General features: G+C 34.3%; 1 protein-coding gene across 4 annotated transcripts in view; it reads left to right on the plus strand.

The window, feature by feature from the left end:
• CDH18 (cadherin 18) overlaps positions 1 to 20038 on the plus strand; it is a 339165-nt gene that overhangs the window by 94984 nt on the left and 224143 nt on the right. For all 4 annotated transcript variants that reach the window (XM_044233538.1, XM_044233545.1, XM_044233550.1 and 1 more), the window contains exon 3: positions 17356 to 17475. In XM_044233538.1, coding sequence (XP_044089473.1) covers positions 17356 to 17475 — 120 coding nt within the window. The remainder of the gene's footprint in view (positions 1 to 17355; positions 17476 to 20038) is intronic.

Here is a 20038-nt window from a genome sequence, read left to right on the forward strand (position 1 = left end):
AAGAAGGGGATCAGAAGTTTTGCTGTCTTACTTTTGTTATATTATTATAACCACATCACTTGAAATCATAGTCTGTCAATCTTTATTGAATAATTGCATGTTGACCCTTTTCAAAGAAAAGGTTTTTTTCTTTTTTTGAGGAAATATTTTGAAGAAATATTGCCTCTTAATTTTTTGAACATTGTTCCTATACCTAGTAAAAATGTATTACTGCTTCAATGAGTAATGATTAATATTTTCTTATATATATAATAAAGTTAGTTGTAAATGCAAAAAAGACCACTTAAGCCAATCTAGTTTCTCATTTTTATTCAAGGAGGTATATACGAATCAGCAGATTCCACTTTATGCTACTGCTGATTCCTTAGTTTCTCCACTTACTCCTTATGAAAGTAGACTAGACTTGGAATTCCCCTAAGAAAACTGATCAATTTATAATGGAAAATACTTCACTGGGATATTTTTTTTTTCATCATAAGATGGACTCAATTCATAAACCTTAATATATTTTCAGAAAATATATTCAAAGAATGATTTTTATGTGTATGCCTCTCAGTGTACAAAACTGGAATACAAAACAAAGCAATCAGAGTTTTGGCAGTTCTAAATGCAAGTCATATGTGTGTGTAGTTGCAAAAATATGATAAATGAAACTTCCATAGTGGCCAGTGGTGCATTTTGTTATATTAATTGGCCTTGGAGCTTGACATGTCTCTTGATGGAGATAATGCTTTGCTTTGTTTAAATAAACACAACTTAATTAATTAAATTAATTAATGCATGCTATTGACCCTATGTTTTAATGAAAACACATACAATGAAATTATTGTAAAGTTTTATAAATCGAAAAAAATTGTGCGTGAAATCACTGTTTTAGGGCATATATGTTGAAATTTCATTCTCAAAACTCAGACATGCAATACATTTAACCTCACTTTTCACTGAACTTGACTCCTCATTCTACTATTTCAGATTACTTTTTTGAGACACCATTTTGGGTGTTTTTCTTCATTTTCTCACAGTCATATACAGAGCAAAGGAATAATAACCCAGTCTAGAGTAAAGGCATAGCAATCAGGTGTGAAGTGCAATGCTCAGTGTTCAGGTATAGAGAGAAGGCTCAGCATGAGGTATGGTAAGCTCAACCATTAGATACAGAGTAAAGTCATAGTGATCAAGCATAGGGAAAAGCATAGCAATGAATAATTAAATAAAAACACTGTGATCGGTTCTAATTAGAAGGTACAGTAATGAGGCAGAGATAAAAGGGAAAGTGATCTGATAAAGATGACACAGTGAGGAAGAGGAATGTTTGTGCCATTGTGGATTCCTGGTGCCATCTACCAGATGTCTCTTTTCCTACTAGTTTTCAGTTATCAGTCTTTGATGGTCATGGCTGCCTGTTCTCTGTTTTCATTTGCAAGTCCTCTTGAGATCCCCTGAGTTTCTCTTAGCTAACTTCACTTCCCATCTTAGTAAATGGAAAGTATTTTCTTCCCCTCCACTGGTAAGGAGAGAACTCAGAAGATCAGATCAGACATTTTTTTTGCCTTCATAAATGAAATGATCTCTTAAATCCATTACCTTGTTCCTCTAAAGCACCATGGAATATTAGAGAAGCTGTGCTCCTTTGGAAGAGGGCACTACTCTGAAAGCTCATCACAGTATCGTGTGTATATAGCAACACATATACACACACACACAAATATAAGAAAATTGAATGTCTTTTGTTTTATTCAACTCTTTATGATAATTTGTTCCACAGCTATAAAAATGCAACAAACTAGAAAAATCTAAATATGCATAAAAAAGCAATGTAGAATATCATGTAGATATTGAAATTATATTTGTTTAGTTGAACATGGAAATATCCATGACATATTATTATGTATAGAAGAAGCTGCAGAGTGTTTTGTGTAGAATATACATAATCACATGATAGACTTTTGAATGAACCAAAATAGAGTTATGGAAAGACATACAAAATACCATAAGATTGCTTTTCTGAAGAAATAACAATGGAGTTTACAAAGGAAGACATTTATTATACTTGTCTGAGGGTGCAATTTACAAAGTGCTTTATGTTTTCATGTACTCATTAGCCATTTGCATGTCTTTTTTTTTTTTAAGATTTTATTTATTTATTTGTCAGAGAGAGAGAGAGGGAGAGAGAGCAAGCACAGACAGACAGAATGGCAGGCAGAGGCAGAGGGAGAAGCAGGCTCCCTGCCGAGCAAGGAGCCCGATGTGGGACTCGATCCCAGGAGACTGGGATCATGACCTGAGCCAAAGTCAGCTGCTTAACCAACTGAGCCACCCAGGTGTCCCCATTTGCATGTCTTTTTTTTTTTTTTTTGCACATTCTTTTTTTTTTTTTTTTCCAATTTATTTATTTTCAGAAAAACAGTATTCATTATTTTTTCACCACACCCAGTGCTCCATGCAAGCCGTGCCCTCTATAATACCCACCACCTGGTACCCCAACCTCCCACCCCCCCGCCACTTCAAACCCCTCAGACTGTTTTTCAGAGTCCATAGTCTCTCATGGTTCACCTCCCCTTCCAATTTACCCAAATTCCCTACTCCTCTCTAACGCCCCTTGTCCTCCATGCTATTTGTTATGCTCCACAAATAAGTGAAACCATATGATAATTGACTCTCTCTGCTTGACTTATTTCACTTAGCATAATCTCTTCCAGTCCCGTCCATGTTGCTACAAAAGTTGGGTATTCATCCTTTCTGATGGAGGCATAATACTCCATAGTGTATATGGACCACATCTTCCTTATCGATTCATCCGTTGAAGGTCATCTTGGTTCTTTCCATAGTTTGGCGACTGTGGCCATTGCTGCTATAAACATTGGGGTACAGATGGCCCTTCTTTTCACGACATCTGTATCTTTGGGGTAAATACCCAGTAGTGCAATTGCAGGGTCATAGGGAAGCTCTATTTTTAATTTCTTGAGGAATCTCCACACTGTTCTCCAAAGAGGCTGCACCAACTTGCATTCCCACCAACAGTGTAAGAGGGTTCCCCTTTCTCCACATCCTCTCCAACACATGTTGTTTCCTGTTTTGTTAATTTTGGCCATTCTAACTGGTGTAAGGTGATATCTCAATGTGGTTTTAATTTGAATCTCCCTGAGGGCTAATGATCATGAGCATTTTTTCATGTGTCTGATAGCCATTTGTATGTCTTGATTGGAGAAGTGTCTGTTCATATTTTCTGCCCATTTTTTGATGTATTTGTCTGTTTCGTGTGGGTTGAGTTTGAGGAGTTCATTATAGATCCTGGATATCAACCTTTTGTCTGTACTGTCATTTGCAAATATCTTCTCCCATTCCGTGGGTTGCCTCTTTGTTTTTTTGACTGTTTCCTTTGCTGTGCAGAAGCTTTTGATTTTGATGAAGTCCCAGAAGTTTATTTTCGCTTTTGTTTCCTTTGCCTTTGGAGACGTATCTTGAAAGAAGTTGCTGTGGCTGATATCAAAGAGATTACTGCCTATGTTCTCCTCTAAGATTCTGATGGATTCCTGTCTCTTGTTGGGGTCTTTTATCCATTTTGAGTTGATCTTTGTGTACGGTGTAAGAGAACGGTCGAGTTTCATTCTTCTACATATAGCTGTCCAGTTTTCCCAGCACCATTTATTGAAGAGACTGTCTTTTTTCCACTGTATATTTTTTCCTGTTTTGTCAAAGATTAATTGACCATAGAGTTGAGGGTCCATATCAGGGCTCTCTACTCTGTTCCACTGGTCTATGTGTCTGTTTTTATGCCAGTACCATGCTGTCTTGGTGATCACAGCTTTGTAATAAAGCTTGAAATCAGGTAAGGTGATGCCGCCAGCTTTATTTTTGTTTTTCAACATTTCCTTAGCGATTCGGGGTCTCTTCTGATTCCATACAAATTTTAGGATTATTTGCTCCAGCTCTTTGAAGAATGCTGGTGGAATTTTGATCGGAATGGCATTAAAAGTATAGATTGTTCTAGGCAGTATAGACATTTTAACAATGTTTATTCTTCCGATCCAAGAGCATGGAATGGTCTTCCATCTATTTGTGTCTTCTTCAATTTCTTTCATGAGTGTTCTATAGTTCCTCAAGTACAGATCCTTTACATCTTTAGTTAGGTTTATTCCAAGGTATCTTATGGTTCTTGGTGCTATAGTAAATGGAATCGATTCTCTAATTTCCCTTTCTGTATTTTCATTGTTAGTGTATAAGAAAGCCACTGATTTCTGCACATTGACTTTGTATCCTGCCACGTTGCTGAATTGCTATATGAGTTCTAGTAGTTTGGGGGTGGAGTCTTTTGGGTTTTCCATATAAAGAATCATGTCATCTGCGAAGAGAGAGAGTTTGACTTCTTCATTACCAATTTGGATACCTTTTATTTCTCTCTGTTGTCTGATTGCTGTTGCTAGGACTTCTAATACTATGTTGAATGCATGTCTTTTGAAAAATGTCTCTTCAGATCCTTTGTATATTTTTAATCAGACTACTTTTTTTTTTTTTTTTTTTGGTCTATTGAGTTGTGTGAGTTTCTTTTATATTTTGGATATTAATTCTTTACCAAGTATATAGTTTGCAAATATTTTCTCCTATTTCCAGTGTGTTTTCACTCTTTTGACTGTTTTTTATGCTGTGCAGAAGCTTTGTAGCTTGGTGCAATTCCATTTGTCTATTTTTGTTTTGTTTTCCATATTTTGTTGTCATATCCAGAAAATCATTGGCAAGACCAATGTCAAGAAGCTTCCTCTATATTTTCTCCCAGGTTCTTTATTCTATTTTACTCTATGTATCTGTTTCAATACTGTTTTGATTATTGTGGCTTTATAATATATCATGAAATCGAAAAGTGAGGTGCTTCCAGTTTTGTTCTTTCTGTTCAAGTTTGCTTTGGCTATTCAGGGTCTTTTGTGTTTCTACAAGAATTTAGAGGTTCTGGGAGGTATTGTACTTAATCTGTAGATCACTTTGGTTAGTAAGGGCATTTAAAAATAGTATTTCACCTTAATATTTTAAATACAAAAAACAGGATTTACAATAAACAATCAAATAAATATCTATTACAGATAATAGGAATAATTCAGATAGAACAATTTAAATTAAAAGTCTACTTTTCTTAATTGAAATCTGAGATTTTATTGCATTCATTAAACAAAAGTACATTGAGGGGCACCTGGGTGGTCAGTGGGTTAATGCCTCTGCCTTCAGCTCAGGTCATGATCCCAGGGTCCTGGGATAGAGGCCTGCGTTGGGCTCTTTGCTCAGCGGGGAACTTTCTTCCACCTCTCTCTGTCTGCCTGCCTCTCTTCCTATTTGTGATCTCTGTCTGTCAAATAAATAAATAAAATCTTAAAAAACGAAACAAAACAAGAGTACATTGAAATAAAAAGTAAAGTTTTCAAGGAGCAAAAAGAAATAGATTTATAAAATTAAAATAAATGCTGAAATTAAAACAAATAATAATCAATGGACTGAACTATGTGATGAACATAGCTGAAGACTAAGTTGGAGATCTCAAAATAAAACCAGAGACATCAGGCATTGTGTAGCACAAACCAGGCAAAGTAGAAACACCTATATGATTCAGTAGTAGACATGCGAGATCAACTGGAAATATTTTACTTTTTTTTTTTTCCAATTTATTTATTTTCAGAAAAACAGTATTCATTATTTTTTCACCACACCCAGTGCTCCGTGCAAGCTGTGCCCTCTATAATACCCACCACCTGGTACCCCAACCTCCCCCCCCCCGCCACTTCAAACCCCTCAGATTGTTTTTCAGAGTCCATAGTCTCTCATGGTTCATCTCCCCTTCCAATTTACCCAAAAGCACATACCCTCCCCAATGTCCATAAGTGACTCTTAATCTCACGAAACAAACTGTGGGTTGCTGGGGGGAGGGGGGTTGGAAGAAGGGGGGTAGGGTTATGGAAATATTTTACTTTTGTTGTGGAAGGGAGAATAAAAATATTGGACAAAAGAAAACCTGAGTTTTCAACTTAAAGAAATATAAATAAGTATCAAACAGGAAAACTAATTTACTAATTTGAAAACCCACATATCAGATATCCTTGGATAATGAAGAAATTTTAAAATATAACATAGAAAATATTTTTAAGGACAAATATTTCTCTATATTACAGTTTTCATGAGCAAAGATAGAAATGAAAAGGCAATAGCAAACTATATTAAAAATTCTATTTTAATCCCAGCAACAAAATTATCAAATATTAGAGAAAATAATTTTTTTTAGATATGAAAGGACTCAGAAAATTTCAGACATGGAAAGATTAGGAAAAATCAGCAGCCACATCTAGTGCCTAAGCAGGAATACTGTAAAAATTCATATTCTGACCTTTAGCAAATTACTAAACTATACAGGATTTCAAGAAAGAAGAATATATTGGGTTTAGAAAAAAAGTAGAAATATGCTACATGCACTAAGAATTGTGAAAAATCATTTGATCTTGACACTTGTAACATTCTCATTTTTGTGACAAATCTTAGAAATAAAGGTTTTTGCATCTTTTTCAGATTATTAGGGTCACATTAACTGGTTTTGCAGAGAATATTTTTATATAATCAAATAGTGCTTATTCTTGATTTTTAAAAAAATGATTTATGGAAATAAACAAAGACCAACCAAATGCTAAAGAGCAAAGTCTATTTATTCAGAGTTTGCTGTAAGAGGAAAGTTAACCACAATCACTTGCATTTTGGCAGAGACTCAAAAGCAGGCAGAAGAGTGAGAGAGGTTTATAGTGGACAAAAGAGAAAGTTTTGAGTGTGCTATGATTGGAAGCTCTTGTCACAGAGAAGCTGTAGGTGAGCTACCTAGAAACAGAGCATCTTTTATGATTGGTTAAGAATGTGAGTCTTGCTTTATCTGATTGCTTTTAAGTTGAAAATGGGGAAAACTGCAGAGAAAGTACAGTTATTGTAAGTTATTGATCAGGTCCTGGTCATTTGGGGTTGTACGTTTGACTTCCTGGATTGTTGTTAAGGAGAATCATTTAACCTCCTGCATGCATGATTTATGGAAATAAGTAGCCTGTCTCCTGGGTTCTTTATTGTAGATAGCAGGTTGATTTCTTGGACTGCTTGCTACAGATTATGAGTCAGAGTTCTATTTTTATATATGGCCTAGACATTGTCCATTTATATCCAGCCTCTCAAATAAAAACATAGAAAAATCACAAAAATCATTTTTTGTAGAGGAAGTACATAATATAATGTATACTACAATGACTTAAAACATATAACTGACAAAAATTAAAAGTGAAAAGATAGTAAAGTATTGATAGTTCCTTAGAAATCATTAAGGGCATATTTGCTGCCCAAAATTATTAAAGCAAAATATAGGAATTTAATTAACCATTTTATCCATAGTGATAAAAGTAACTAATGTAATTAAAATTAATAATGTAATTAAATCATGTAATGGGAGAGGTATTGGGAGATAACTCTGATGCAGTGAATTCGTCATTTTCAGTTATGGTATATCAATGAATATTTTTCAATTGTGATACAATTAAAATTTTAAATTTTAATGAAACAACAAGCAGTAGGCCAAAATTTGGTACACTCAAAAGTGAATCTGGTGAGAGTAGGTATAGGAACTAAGAAGTAGAAAGGCTTCTAATTGTATGTATATATGGTTTAGTTGTAACTTGTTTTGTTTTTCACTGTTTTAAAAATACATAGACTGTGCTACTATGCTATTCTAGAAATCCATTTTCCTAACTAATTGGTTAAAATAAATAAATAAATTAGAGTTTTTTACTCAGTGATTAAAGGTAGTGATTGAATATGAATTATCTGTGTAAATATAAATATTAAGACATTATATAATATGTATATATAATAAACAGTGTATATATTATGAGTATAAGCTATAATCTTTAAGTAAATTCTTCTGAACTTTTATTGACAACTTTGTTATCAAGCAAGGACAAAATATTTTTATTTTTATATTTTTTTTTTTTAAAGATTTTATTTATTTATTTGAGAGAGAGAGACAGTGAGAGAGAGCATGAGCGAGGAGAAGGTCAGAGAGCGAAGCAGACTCCCCATGGAGCTGGGAGCCCGATGTGGGACTCGATCCCGGGACTCCAGGATCACGCCCTGAGCCGAAGGCAGTCGTCCAACCAACTGAGCCACCCAGGCGTCCCTTATTTTTATATTCTGTTTTGTGTTGTCTTTTTTGTTATTTTTGGTTTTGTTTCTGGTTTTGTTATTATTGAATGAAAATTCAGCTGAAACAATATTGCATTATTCAGAACAATGCTGAATTTGGTAATTTTTTTTAGTTTTTCTAATAGAATCCTTTTCAAACAGTGAAAAGTAAAGCTTTTTATAGAAACAATTCTAATTTTTTTATAAGAAACATGTTAAATCAGCAATAGTACATGGTCTTAATTACCACACACAGTACATTAAATAAATAATTGGTGAATACTCAGAAAAGTATTGAAATTTTCAATTAGTGTGTGTATATATATATGATATTTTCATACATATATGAAAATTTTCTCCACTTCAAAGAGCATTTTCTCTTAAAGATCTCATAATTTTATTTTGCATACAATGAACAACTCTCCAAATTATGTTCATCAGATTCTAATATGTTAACTAATTTAAAGTTTGAATATAAAGAACACATAGATTTTTATTTAAAAGTACTAAGTATATTAGAATCAAGTACAGAGCCTAACCTTTTACTTGGTAAAGTATAGTCATTACTCAAAAGCAATGAAGGATGGTTGGGGAGAAACCTGTTAATACCTTCTATATTACAGAGTTTAAGCAGGAAAATAAATCCACTGGCAGTTCGATCAAGAGCAGAAGTTACATAGTGGAATCAGTTACAGAAATGAAGAGAGAGGTGAAAAACAAAGTCGTGGACCATGAGACAACCAGGGAAGGAGTTTAGTATCCCTAGGTCTGGACGAGTAGGGTTACCTGACCCAGGAGCTGGGCTTGATTGCCTGGACCCATGGAAGAAGGAAGTGAAGAGGGAGCTGGGACCATTGCAGAAAAACAAGACACTAATGGAGATACCATCTTTTTTTTTTTTTTTTAAGATTTTATTTATTTGACAGAGAGAGATCAAAAGTAGGCAGAGAGGCAGGCAGAGAGAGAGGAGGAAGCAGGCTCCCTGCTGAGCAGAGAGCCCAATGCGGGACTCGATCCCAGGACCCTGAGATCACGACCTGAGCCGAAGGCAGCGGCTTAACCCACTGAGCCACCCAGGCGCCCCGGAGATACCATCTTAAGCCAAAAGAAGGAAGGAGGGAGGAGGAGAGGCAGACAGAGACAGGGGTAGACACACCTTTCTTTTCTGTGTTGCAATTTTCCTGTATTGAAATATTGCAATTTTCCTCTAGCATCTGTTTTTATTTTTTGGTGAGGAAGACTGCAGAAAAGCACAACAGTGTTGTCAATACCAGGCAAATGCTTCCCCTAACTATTCTATTACACATCTTTATTTTATAAAATGTATATAATGACTTGGCTTTTGAGCACATAGACAGAGGGGTGAAATATAACACTACCTCTCCCGACATAGATGCACTTGGACTGCCATCACATACCATCAAGGAAACATACATGCATGCCAAAATGTGGAAGACTAAACTGAATGGATCTCTTAAACTCCATCCTGACTTGTTGGAGAGATAGAATACAGAGGAAAGAATGTCATATACCAAAGCAGAGAGGACCAGGCTTGAATTCTGCCTTTTCTAATTGTCAACTACACAACCTTTTGAACCTCTGTACCTCCATCTGTAAAATAGCATTAAATGTAATTTTCTTAATAGATTAATGTCATTATTAAATTGAATGGCATATAAAGGAGTGTTTTTCACATCATTGGTAGTAAAGGCGTATTACTGCCTTAATGATTTTTTTCTATTTAAAGACTATAATATAAAATTTACTTGAATAATGTGCAATTTTACACTAAGCAGTTCCATAAAAGGGATCTAATTGAAAATACACAGAACTTAATGATAACCATGATTTAAAATGCATGGTTACAACAGTGATTTTTGTTTTGGTACCAGATGTTTCAGAAGTGTTCTTGCAGAACAACTTTTTAAAAAAAATCCAATGAGTCCTGGGTGAATACTCAAAGCTTTATCAAATTACACGATGACTGGAATCCTGTGTTATTGCTCTGTTGGTGAAATTACAGTCCCCCTGTGTAGAATGAAATTTAAGTTGTATCTTGGTAACTATTGCTTTTTCCCAATCCCTGGAAAATCCTTCTGAGAATTAAGTCCTATGAGACTCCTTCAGAGAGATGCTCTCTGCCTTCACACATCCTCAGCTGATTTTTACTCAAAAGTTCTTGCTCAACATTAATTCACTTGAGATTTTCACAGGGCTGTGAACTCCAACAAGTCATGCAGAATGATTTCAATCTCAGAGAATATTTGCTTGTATTAAAATGCTTTATTAAATATTTGAAATTGGTCTTTAGAGACTTTGAAGAAAGTCCACTCTTCTGCTTCACCATTGATAGGTAACTTTCCCCAAAATACATGCTATTTATAAAGCATAGTATAAAAAGAAACCAAATGAAAAGAGTGACACAGGGCAATTCCCAAAGGAAACAGGGCTTACGTTTTATAGTAGGAAAGATATCTTGAAAGCTTTTTTATGTACTTTAATTTTTTTTTTTTTTAGATTTTTTTGTATAAAACATCAGCTGAAAAGTACTAATCCTTAGCATGGAAACAGCTAAGTGTGTGCCACAGGAAATATTTAACATGAAAATATTGTGTACTAAGTAGCCAATGATACTTTAAAAGGAAATGTTTCTATGATTGTTTTTCGTGGGAGATGGTTGTAAAAATTAAGAAAGCTTATAAAGCACTTTTAAAGTTTTCTTTGATTAGAAGCTAGTTATATAGGGCTATTGGTTTAATATCTATTGACCAAATGTATATAATCATTTCCAGAAAATTTAGATTACTTTAATATTTTAGTAGACTAGTGGACTTTTGGGTATTACTTCATATATTTTTATTTAGAAATCTAATATTATAAAGAATAATTTTCTCTGTTCTACTATGTATATAATTAGGACACGTAGCATGAGTAGAGGAATTGAATTGTCTAATGTGGGATACCCTTCTCAGAATACATAAATACTGATTTTTTTTCTCTTAAACCTTAAACCAGGAATAAAAATCCTTATTTAACATAACTAATATATTTCATTAATTTACTTAAAAATGTCAACAGTTATATCACTAGTAGTGCCTAATGTTTAAAATAATCAAATACCAGTAATTTCTACCTAATTTAATTTTATCAATTTGTGAGATTAACTTTTTATTTTATCTCACTTATGATATAGCTGGCATCAAATAGCAAAGGGAATTATCCATCATTTTATTGTGAATTGTAACTTTAGATTGTTATCCAGATTCAGTGAAAGAACACCTGTAAATTCTGAGAATAAACGTAATTTCTTTCCACTATAGCTGTAACGTATTTTATTAGTTTGCTAAGGCTCCTGTACCAAAGTACAACTGAGTAGCTTAAACAACAGTTTTTGTCTCCCTGTTCCAAAAGCTAGAAGTCTGAGGTCAAAAGTGTCAGCAGGGTCATGTTCCCTCCTAAAATACTAGAATAGGTTCTGTCCCAAGTCTCTCCTTTAGCTTCTAGTGGTTTGTTGGCAATTTTTGACTGCCCTTGGTTTGTACAGGAATCACTCCTATTTCTGTCTTAATCTTCACATAAAGTATTCTCTATGTGTGCTTACGTGTGTTTCCAAATTTCCTATGTGTATAAGGATACCAGGCATATTAGAGTAGGGGTCCACACGACTCCAGCTTGACCTTGTCTTAGTTAATTACATCTACAATGATCCTATTTCCAAATAAGATTGCCTTGATGTGCTAGTCTAGATGTCCAATTCATGAACTTTGAGGGGAAACAATTCAACCCTGAACATATATCCTAAAGCGGTCTTTTTATTATCTATCTTTAATGAAAAAAAAAAAAAGGCACTCTTCTTACTTTTTTTTTTTTTAAGATTTTGTTTATTTATTTGAGAGAAAGAGAGAAAGAGAGGGAGAACACAGAGGAAGAAGCAGACTCCCTGCTGAGCAGGGAGCCTGATTCAGGTCTCAATCCCAGGACCCAGAGACCATGACCTGAGTCAAGGCAGACCCTTAACCCACTGAGCCCCCCAGACCCCCCAAAGCCTTTTTTCTAATGTAAAAGAACTTCTAAAAGCACTAATGCTTCTTAAAATATTGCCATCTAGGTTTCAAGTCAATAAGAATATGAGATCTGAAAAACAGTCTGAGGGGTTTAAAGTGGTGGGGGGGAGGTTGGGGTACCAGGTGGTGGGTATTATAGAGGGCACAGCTTGCATGGAGCACTGGGTGTGGTGAAAAAATAATGAATACTGTTTTTCTGAAAATAAATAAATTGGGAGAAAAAAAAAAGAATATGAGATATGTATATATATATATATTCTTTTCTTTTGACCTGAAACCCCCTTACCAATTCTTCTTGGCAAAAAATTCTTAGAACAATTAGCCAAGGGACTTATTTTCCATTCTGGCTCTTTATTTTTACCCTTACTGTGTTCAAGGGACAGGCTGACTTTCAGCTGGGCTGTGCTGTACGTAAATGTGAGCTCCCTTGGACCAGCAATCTGTGTCCTTACAGTGGTGATCTGATACCTTCAAATGCCATCCAAGCAAAGTGATAGCGGCCATTGGCTCTACCTTACTCCACACAAGCAATCAGAATTGCCAAAGACCTGTGAGACTGACTAAATAGAGATGTGTAACAGTTAGTGACCATACATTCTGACCAGGGTAAAGAGTTAATATATTTTCTTTTTCTCTTCTGGATCCTGTCTCTGCTCACTTCTCTGTGCTACTTTTACCATCACTTAGTCAATACTACCAGTCTACCTTTTTTCTTTTCTTTTTTTCTTTACTTGTTGTTTTTCATTTCACTTTCCCTGCCTTTCAACTCTCACTTAACAAGGCTGGACTTTTATAAACACATTAAGCCAAGTGGAGCAGATTTTTTTTAAATTTAATTTTAATTAATTTATTAAAATTTATTAAAATTAATTTATTAATTAATTTATTTATTTTTGTCATGTGGTGTCCCAGCCAGATACCACAAAGGAGGTGTGATCTTGGACTATTTGTCCAAGCTTTCTCAGCTTTCTCTTTGGAATGATTGCTTGGGGACTATTTTTAAGGCCTTAAATACAATTTAAACCTAAATAACTATTGCAAAGCCAGAGAACATTTTAAAATTTGAGGATTTTATAAGTGTGGCTTCTTAAAAGATGGTCTTTATTTTAATGTTTTCTGTCTATACCGTTCTCTCTTTTGATCTCAGTAATTCTTGTATATGCCCAATATGAACAGCATTTTTCAAATCAGATCAAAGATTTGACTAATATAATTTTGTGACAGTATAGTTACAATATGGACTTTTCATATTTTTTGGAGTTTATTCTGGGCACTTACCACAGATTTAATTTTCTTCAATATGCTATCAACAAAACTTCCTCCTAAACCAATTTCTGTTTGTAGATGTCTACCTACTGTTACTCTCTGAATAGGTTGGAGAGATGAATGTGAGGTATAGAACAACTGTGACATCACAGAAAAAGTCCTTGAAAATTTTTTCCCTTATTTTAATATTTATTTTATTTTATTTGTATTTTTATTAACATATAATGTATTCTTTGCTTCAGGGGTACAGGTCTGTGAATATTCAGTATTACACAATTCATAGCACTCACATAGCACATACCCTTCCAATAACCCTCCCATAACCCAGACACCCCATCCCTCCCATCCCCCCTAGCAATCCTCTGTTTCCTGAGATTAAGAGTCTCTTATAGTTTGTTTTCCTCCCCGGTCCCATCTTGTTTCATTTTTCCCATGACTCCCCACCCTGCCTCTCAAATTCCTCATATCAGTGAGATCGTATGATAATTGTCTTTCTCTGATTGACTTACTCCACTTACCATAATACACTCTAGTTACATCTGTGTCATTGCAAATGGCAAGATTTTGTGTGTTTTTTTTATGGTTGCGTAGTATTCCTGTGTGTGTGTGTGTGTGTGTGTGTGTGTGTGTGTATGGAATGGAGTACTATGCACCCAAAATATTTCAGCTGCATAGTAGTCCATTCTACACACACACACACACACACACACATATACACACACATATATATTCATCTTCTTTATCCATTCATCTGTTAATGGACATCTAGGTTCTTTCTATAGTTTGGCTATTGTGGGCATTGCTACTATAAACATTCAGGTGCATGTGCCCCTTCAGATCACGTTTGTATATTTAGGGTAAATACCCAGTAGGCAATTGCTGGGTCATAGGGTAGCTCTATTTTCAACTTTTTGAGGAACATCCATGCTGTTTTCCAGAATAGCTGCACTAGCTTGCATTCCCACCAATAGTGTAGCAGTGTTCCCCTTTCTCTGCATCCTCGCCAACATCTGTTGTTTCCTGACTTGCTAATTTTAGCCACTCTGACTGGTGTGAGGTGGTATCTCATTGTGGTTTTGATTTGTATTCCCCTGTATGCCAGAATGATGTGAAGCACTTTTTCATGTGTCTCTTGGCTATTTGGTTGTCTTCTTTGCAGAAATGTCTGTTCATATCTTCTGCCAATTTCTTGATTGGATTATTTGTTCTTTGGGTATTGAGTTTGATAAGTTCTTTATAGATTTTGGTTACTAGACCATATCAATTTCACCTGCAAAAACTTCTCCTATTCTGTCACTTGTTTCCTGGTTTGTTGACTCTTTCCTTTGCTGTGCAAAAGTTTTTGATCTTGAAGTCCCAGTAGTTTATTTCTGCCTTTGTTTCCCTTGCCTTTAGACTTAGGAGTGTAAGAGGTAGTATACATTTAACTAAATCTCCAAAGCTTAATCAAACCAGAAAGTGTAGTGCATTATGTAATGAGAAAAACCATGGTACACATACAAGCCTAAATAAGGCTCTCTAGGAATGGAATATCACTGAGGCAAGAAAACATTTTTGTTTCGTATTTAAACTTTTAATTTTGAGATCATAGTTTCACATGCAGTCATTATAAATGGTATGGAGGGATTCTTTGTTATTCCATTTTTTCTCCATGGTACCATCTTACAAAATTATCATCTTACAAAACTATAAAAAAATCATAGCCAGATAATTACAATTATTTAATCTACCAGTCTTGTTTAGATTTCCCTAGTTTTACTTGTATGTGTGTTTAGGTCTATGTGATTTATCACAGGTATATGTTCATGTATCCCATGCCATAATCAAAATACTGGGTAGTTCTAACATCATGAGGATGCGTCATGTTGCTCTTTTATAACCAGTATCCCCTAAGTCTACCTCCACTTCTTCCACCTGGCAACTGGAAGTCTGTTAATGATTTCTAAAATGTCATCATTTCAAGAATGTTAAATAAATGAAATCATATAATATATCACCTTTTGGGACTGGCTTTTTTCCACTGGGTATAATTACTTGAAGATTCATCCAAATCGCTGCATGTATCATGCTGCATGTTTATTTTTTATTGCTGAGTAGTATTCCATACCATCGAGTACCACAGTCTGTTTAACTGTTTTTCCAGTAACGTACATCTGGGTCATTTCTAGTTTGTGGCTACTACAAATAATGCTGCTGTGAATATCTATGAATATTTGCAAGCACTGTTTTATGTGGACATGTGTTTGCATTACCTTTGCATAAATGCCCAAGACTACAAGTTTCAGGGTTGTACGCTCTATGTGTGTTTGATTTTATTATAGGAATCTGCTAAATGTACATTTCCCCTTGCAATGTACAAGTGACCTAGTTTCTCAGTATTCTTGCCAGCATTTAGTGTCACCATTGTGTTTTATTATTCATTATTAAGGATATCTTTTAGACACCACACAGCCCTCCCCTTCTGAGTATGTATAATTGCTAATCATATTTCTGCTTATAATATCAATGTAAAATACCATTTAGAGACCAGAATCTTAACATACTATTAAAAGTTCATGTACATTTATAATCTGCTAATAAGGATTGTCAGAAGAACAAGGCATACTAATTTTATTAACTTTTCTAGGATGCCTTGAAGACAAAGAACAAGCATTGCTTGAAGTTGACTCTGCATTTCAACAGGAAAGAAAATCTTTGTAGTTAAACAGATATTAGACCCTTAATAATTGTTCCATACCTAAATAATTGAAGTACTTATTAAAACTAAAGACTGAAAATTGTCAGTGCTTCCATCGCCAGATACCAAGATGAATGCAGAATTTCATACAGAATTACTTGATTGTGAAAATATTTTTGTTTGCTACATAACCTGAATTAGTAGGTGGAATTTTTCTAGTTAGGCAGAATAAAATATCAAGTATGCATTATTAGATAATTCATCAAGTACATTTCATGAATTAATGAGAGCTCTTAACCCACTAAGTTTACAGTGAGTTACATAGGCCCTAATAGATGGTTGTCTTGTTATACCTAGATCAGTCTTCATTTGAGAATAACTGAAATATGGTATAAATGTACCTAATTATGCAAATATTATTTGAAATATATAAACAGAAAAGAAATAATCAGAATACCCCTGCTAATTTTACCTCAAAATACAGTATTTTAAAGTTTATGAATTCCTTTAATGTATACTTTAATTTTAAAAAATCCAGTGTAATAGGCATATTCTGATACCCATTGTAGAAAGATGATTATGTTAGTACTACATAGAAGAACCCAAAGGAATGAGAACTGAGCCTTGAAAACCAGCTAGGGCACTCATTAATAGTCCTAAAATAAAAATGGCATACATAATGGAAAATGGTTTGAATCTGCTATTTTGATGCTACTGATAATTTCATGTCAACTCACCCGCATTGCCCTGTAATCACAAACCATCTGACCTGCCATTTTCTGAATAGGTATATAATAGGTAATGCATAATGCATGTTCTCACCTTACCTTTAAACTTGCCTCGCAGTTGAACACCAGTTTGATTCTTGATCATCGGTCCAAACTACCCCTGATTAGGTGAGTGTCAGAAGAGGCCTTTCACAGTGTTATTGGCACACGCACACACAAAAATATTAAAATATTGGAAATCAAATATTTTCTTTTGGCTTCTCATCTGATACAGTTGTTGGCAGGGGACAGATGTTTAACAGATAAACCAAGAATTAAGTTTCCTAAGATACATCTATTATAGTGTTCCATAGGTATGTCAGTGTAACCTTTTTCTGTGTATAAGTCACGTGCTAAATATTACCACACACTAAAATTTGTTTTCCTGAATGCACAGGTACCTCTGTTCTGCAGGTGACAGCTACTGATGCAGATGACCCTACCTATGGAAACAGTGCTCGTGTGGTGTACAGTATTCTCCAGGGACAGCCCTACTTCTCCGTAGATCCTAAAACAGGTTAGTGCATTTTTGTATAATTTGTGTGCCTGTGTGCTGGAATAAAAGAAAACAGTGTTTTTATTTCTGTGTCTTCTCCCACATCAAACATTGTTGTTTCAGCACATTCTAAAATGTCCTCGCTTTTTCTAACATGATGTGATTGAATAATTGAAGGCAAATTCACTGTTTTTTTTAGCATTTTGATTATTCAGCAGTTATACCAGTAAAAATTTCTTACTTTTGCACATCCTTGTATCAATTGCTTTCTGCTTAAAACAAATATGGAATGTTACATTCAATGAGATCTTCAAGTGTATCATTTGTTGTGTTTACATATTAGGTTTAATTCTTTGCCAAAGATAGTAAATAATTATTTGAGAGTTTCCATAATTCATTTGTATTTGATTGTCACATATGTTGTTATATATTACATTGGCAGAATTGTTATGTCTTGAACTGAGGTTTTTTCCCTAAAGAGAAAATTCTTCAGTCTTTAAATACTGCATTATGTATGAGAAATTTACTGAAAGTAAAGATAAAAACATGTAAACTTTTTTTTAAGGAAAAAAATTAGGAATTCTCTCTTTCCTCTCTTTTTTTCTGTCCAAAATAATCATATCATACTATGTGATGTGAAAGTGGGAATGAAGGATACTCAATATTGCGTTATAGGATTATGTTCAGCAACATATTCTAAAAAACATAGAAAGCTCATGGTCCCATTGGCAAATAATTTGTTAAAAAAAATCGACTGAACATAAACACATTTTGAAAGCAGCCAAATGTTCAGTAAGAAATGAGTTTTAAGTTTTACTAATAATTTCAAATATATATATAATCACGAGACACAGATGAAGAGAGTGATCTAAGATATTCCAGAGGTCCCTAGGTCTTCTCTAGTTACATTAGACTCATCCTGAATCAGATTAACATGTGGTATTATCTAGTAATGGACACAGCCAGATAACACAGAAGAAAGCCATCTTTGATTATAAATATCCCCTTATATTTCCATAATCACATAGCTTACAAAACATTTTTCAAGGAACCCTGTTTCATAACTTTATAGATTCCAGGTTTGTTTACCATTATCATAGACAAGGTACATCCAGCTGAAAAGATGCTAACATACTTTCAGTAGTTAATATCATTTGAATGCTAGGAGTATTGTCATTATCATATTTTCAGGAGGAATCCATCAGCTTACTTGTCTTCTTTCTTTTCCTGGTGTGCGCCAACACCTAAGTACACTGGTCAAGAATAGATCTTAATCATACAGATTGATATACAGATTTTCCTACTATAATAATTTATGAAGAACATATTGAATATGTATAGATAGGTAAATGAAGAATACATACATATATACATATATATAGTATATGTGTTACAATTATAAGATAAATTACATATAATTAAATGAAGTAAAAAATAAAAATCAGGAGATGATAAAAAGTAATATAATGTGACCTAAAAAGGTATGGGATAGGCAAGTCCTTTTACTACCAAGATAATATTAAATCCTCAGAAATAAAAATGTTAATATAGTAGTCAGAGTTCTAGGATTAAAAAATATACATATATTGTATACATTGTTACTCTGGCAAGAGGGATTAGATTTTTTAAAAAAAGCTTTTTATTGAAATATAGTTGACATATTACATTGCATAAATTTAAGGTGCACCAAATATTTGATACATTTTTATATGGTAATAATATTGCCATGTGGCCATAAAAAATCTTAAGACAAATAAAAATGATTATTTAATATTGGTGCTGCTCATTTTGTTCTATTTTCCCAATAAACATGACAGTTTTATATGTGAAATATATATTTCTCATTTTATTTATTTATTTTTTAAAAGAGTTTACTTATTTATTTGACAGAGAGCGAGAGAGAAAGCATGAGCAGGGGAGAGAGGGAAAAGCAGACTCCCCACTGAGCAGGGAGCCCAAAATGGGGCTCAAACCCAGAACCTGAAATCATGGCCTGAATGAAAGTAGACATTTAACCAACTTAGCTACCCAGGTCCCCTTATATTTCTCATTTTAAAAATGCATCTCCTGGGACACCTGCGTGGTACAGTCGGTGAAATGTCTGACTCTTGATTTTGTCTCAGGTCAGGTTTTCAGGGTTGTGAGATCAAGCCCTGCACTGGGCTCCAGGCTAAGAATAGAGCCTGCTAAAGATTCTCTCCTTCCTCAGCCCCTTGTCCCCCTGCTTTCACACTGTCTCTGTCTATAGATAGATAAATAAAAAAAAACAAATAAACAAACAAACATCGTCCTGCAGGAAAGAAACAAGGATACATTGTGTTTCAGTTACCACACACACACCCACAAATGTGCAAAATCACACATGGTTTCAGTCCATTTACTTCCTATGCATAGCCAAATATTTGTGTTATATTTACTTAACAGCATATTGCCAATATATAGACATCATATACAGATTTTTTAAAATGACCATACGCTTTGAATTTGTTAAAAAAAATACCAATTCTATATGTATCTGTGTGTCTGAGGGTCTGGGAATGTCGCATGTGTTTGTTTGAAGACATGCATACATTTGCTTTTGTGT

This window comes from Neovison vison, chromosome 1 (genome assembly GCF_020171115.1).
Source record: "Neovison vison isolate M4711 chromosome 1, ASM_NN_V1, whole genome shotgun sequence".
Classification (NCBI taxonomy): Eukaryota; Metazoa; Chordata; class Mammalia; order Carnivora; family Mustelidae; genus Neogale; species Neogale vison.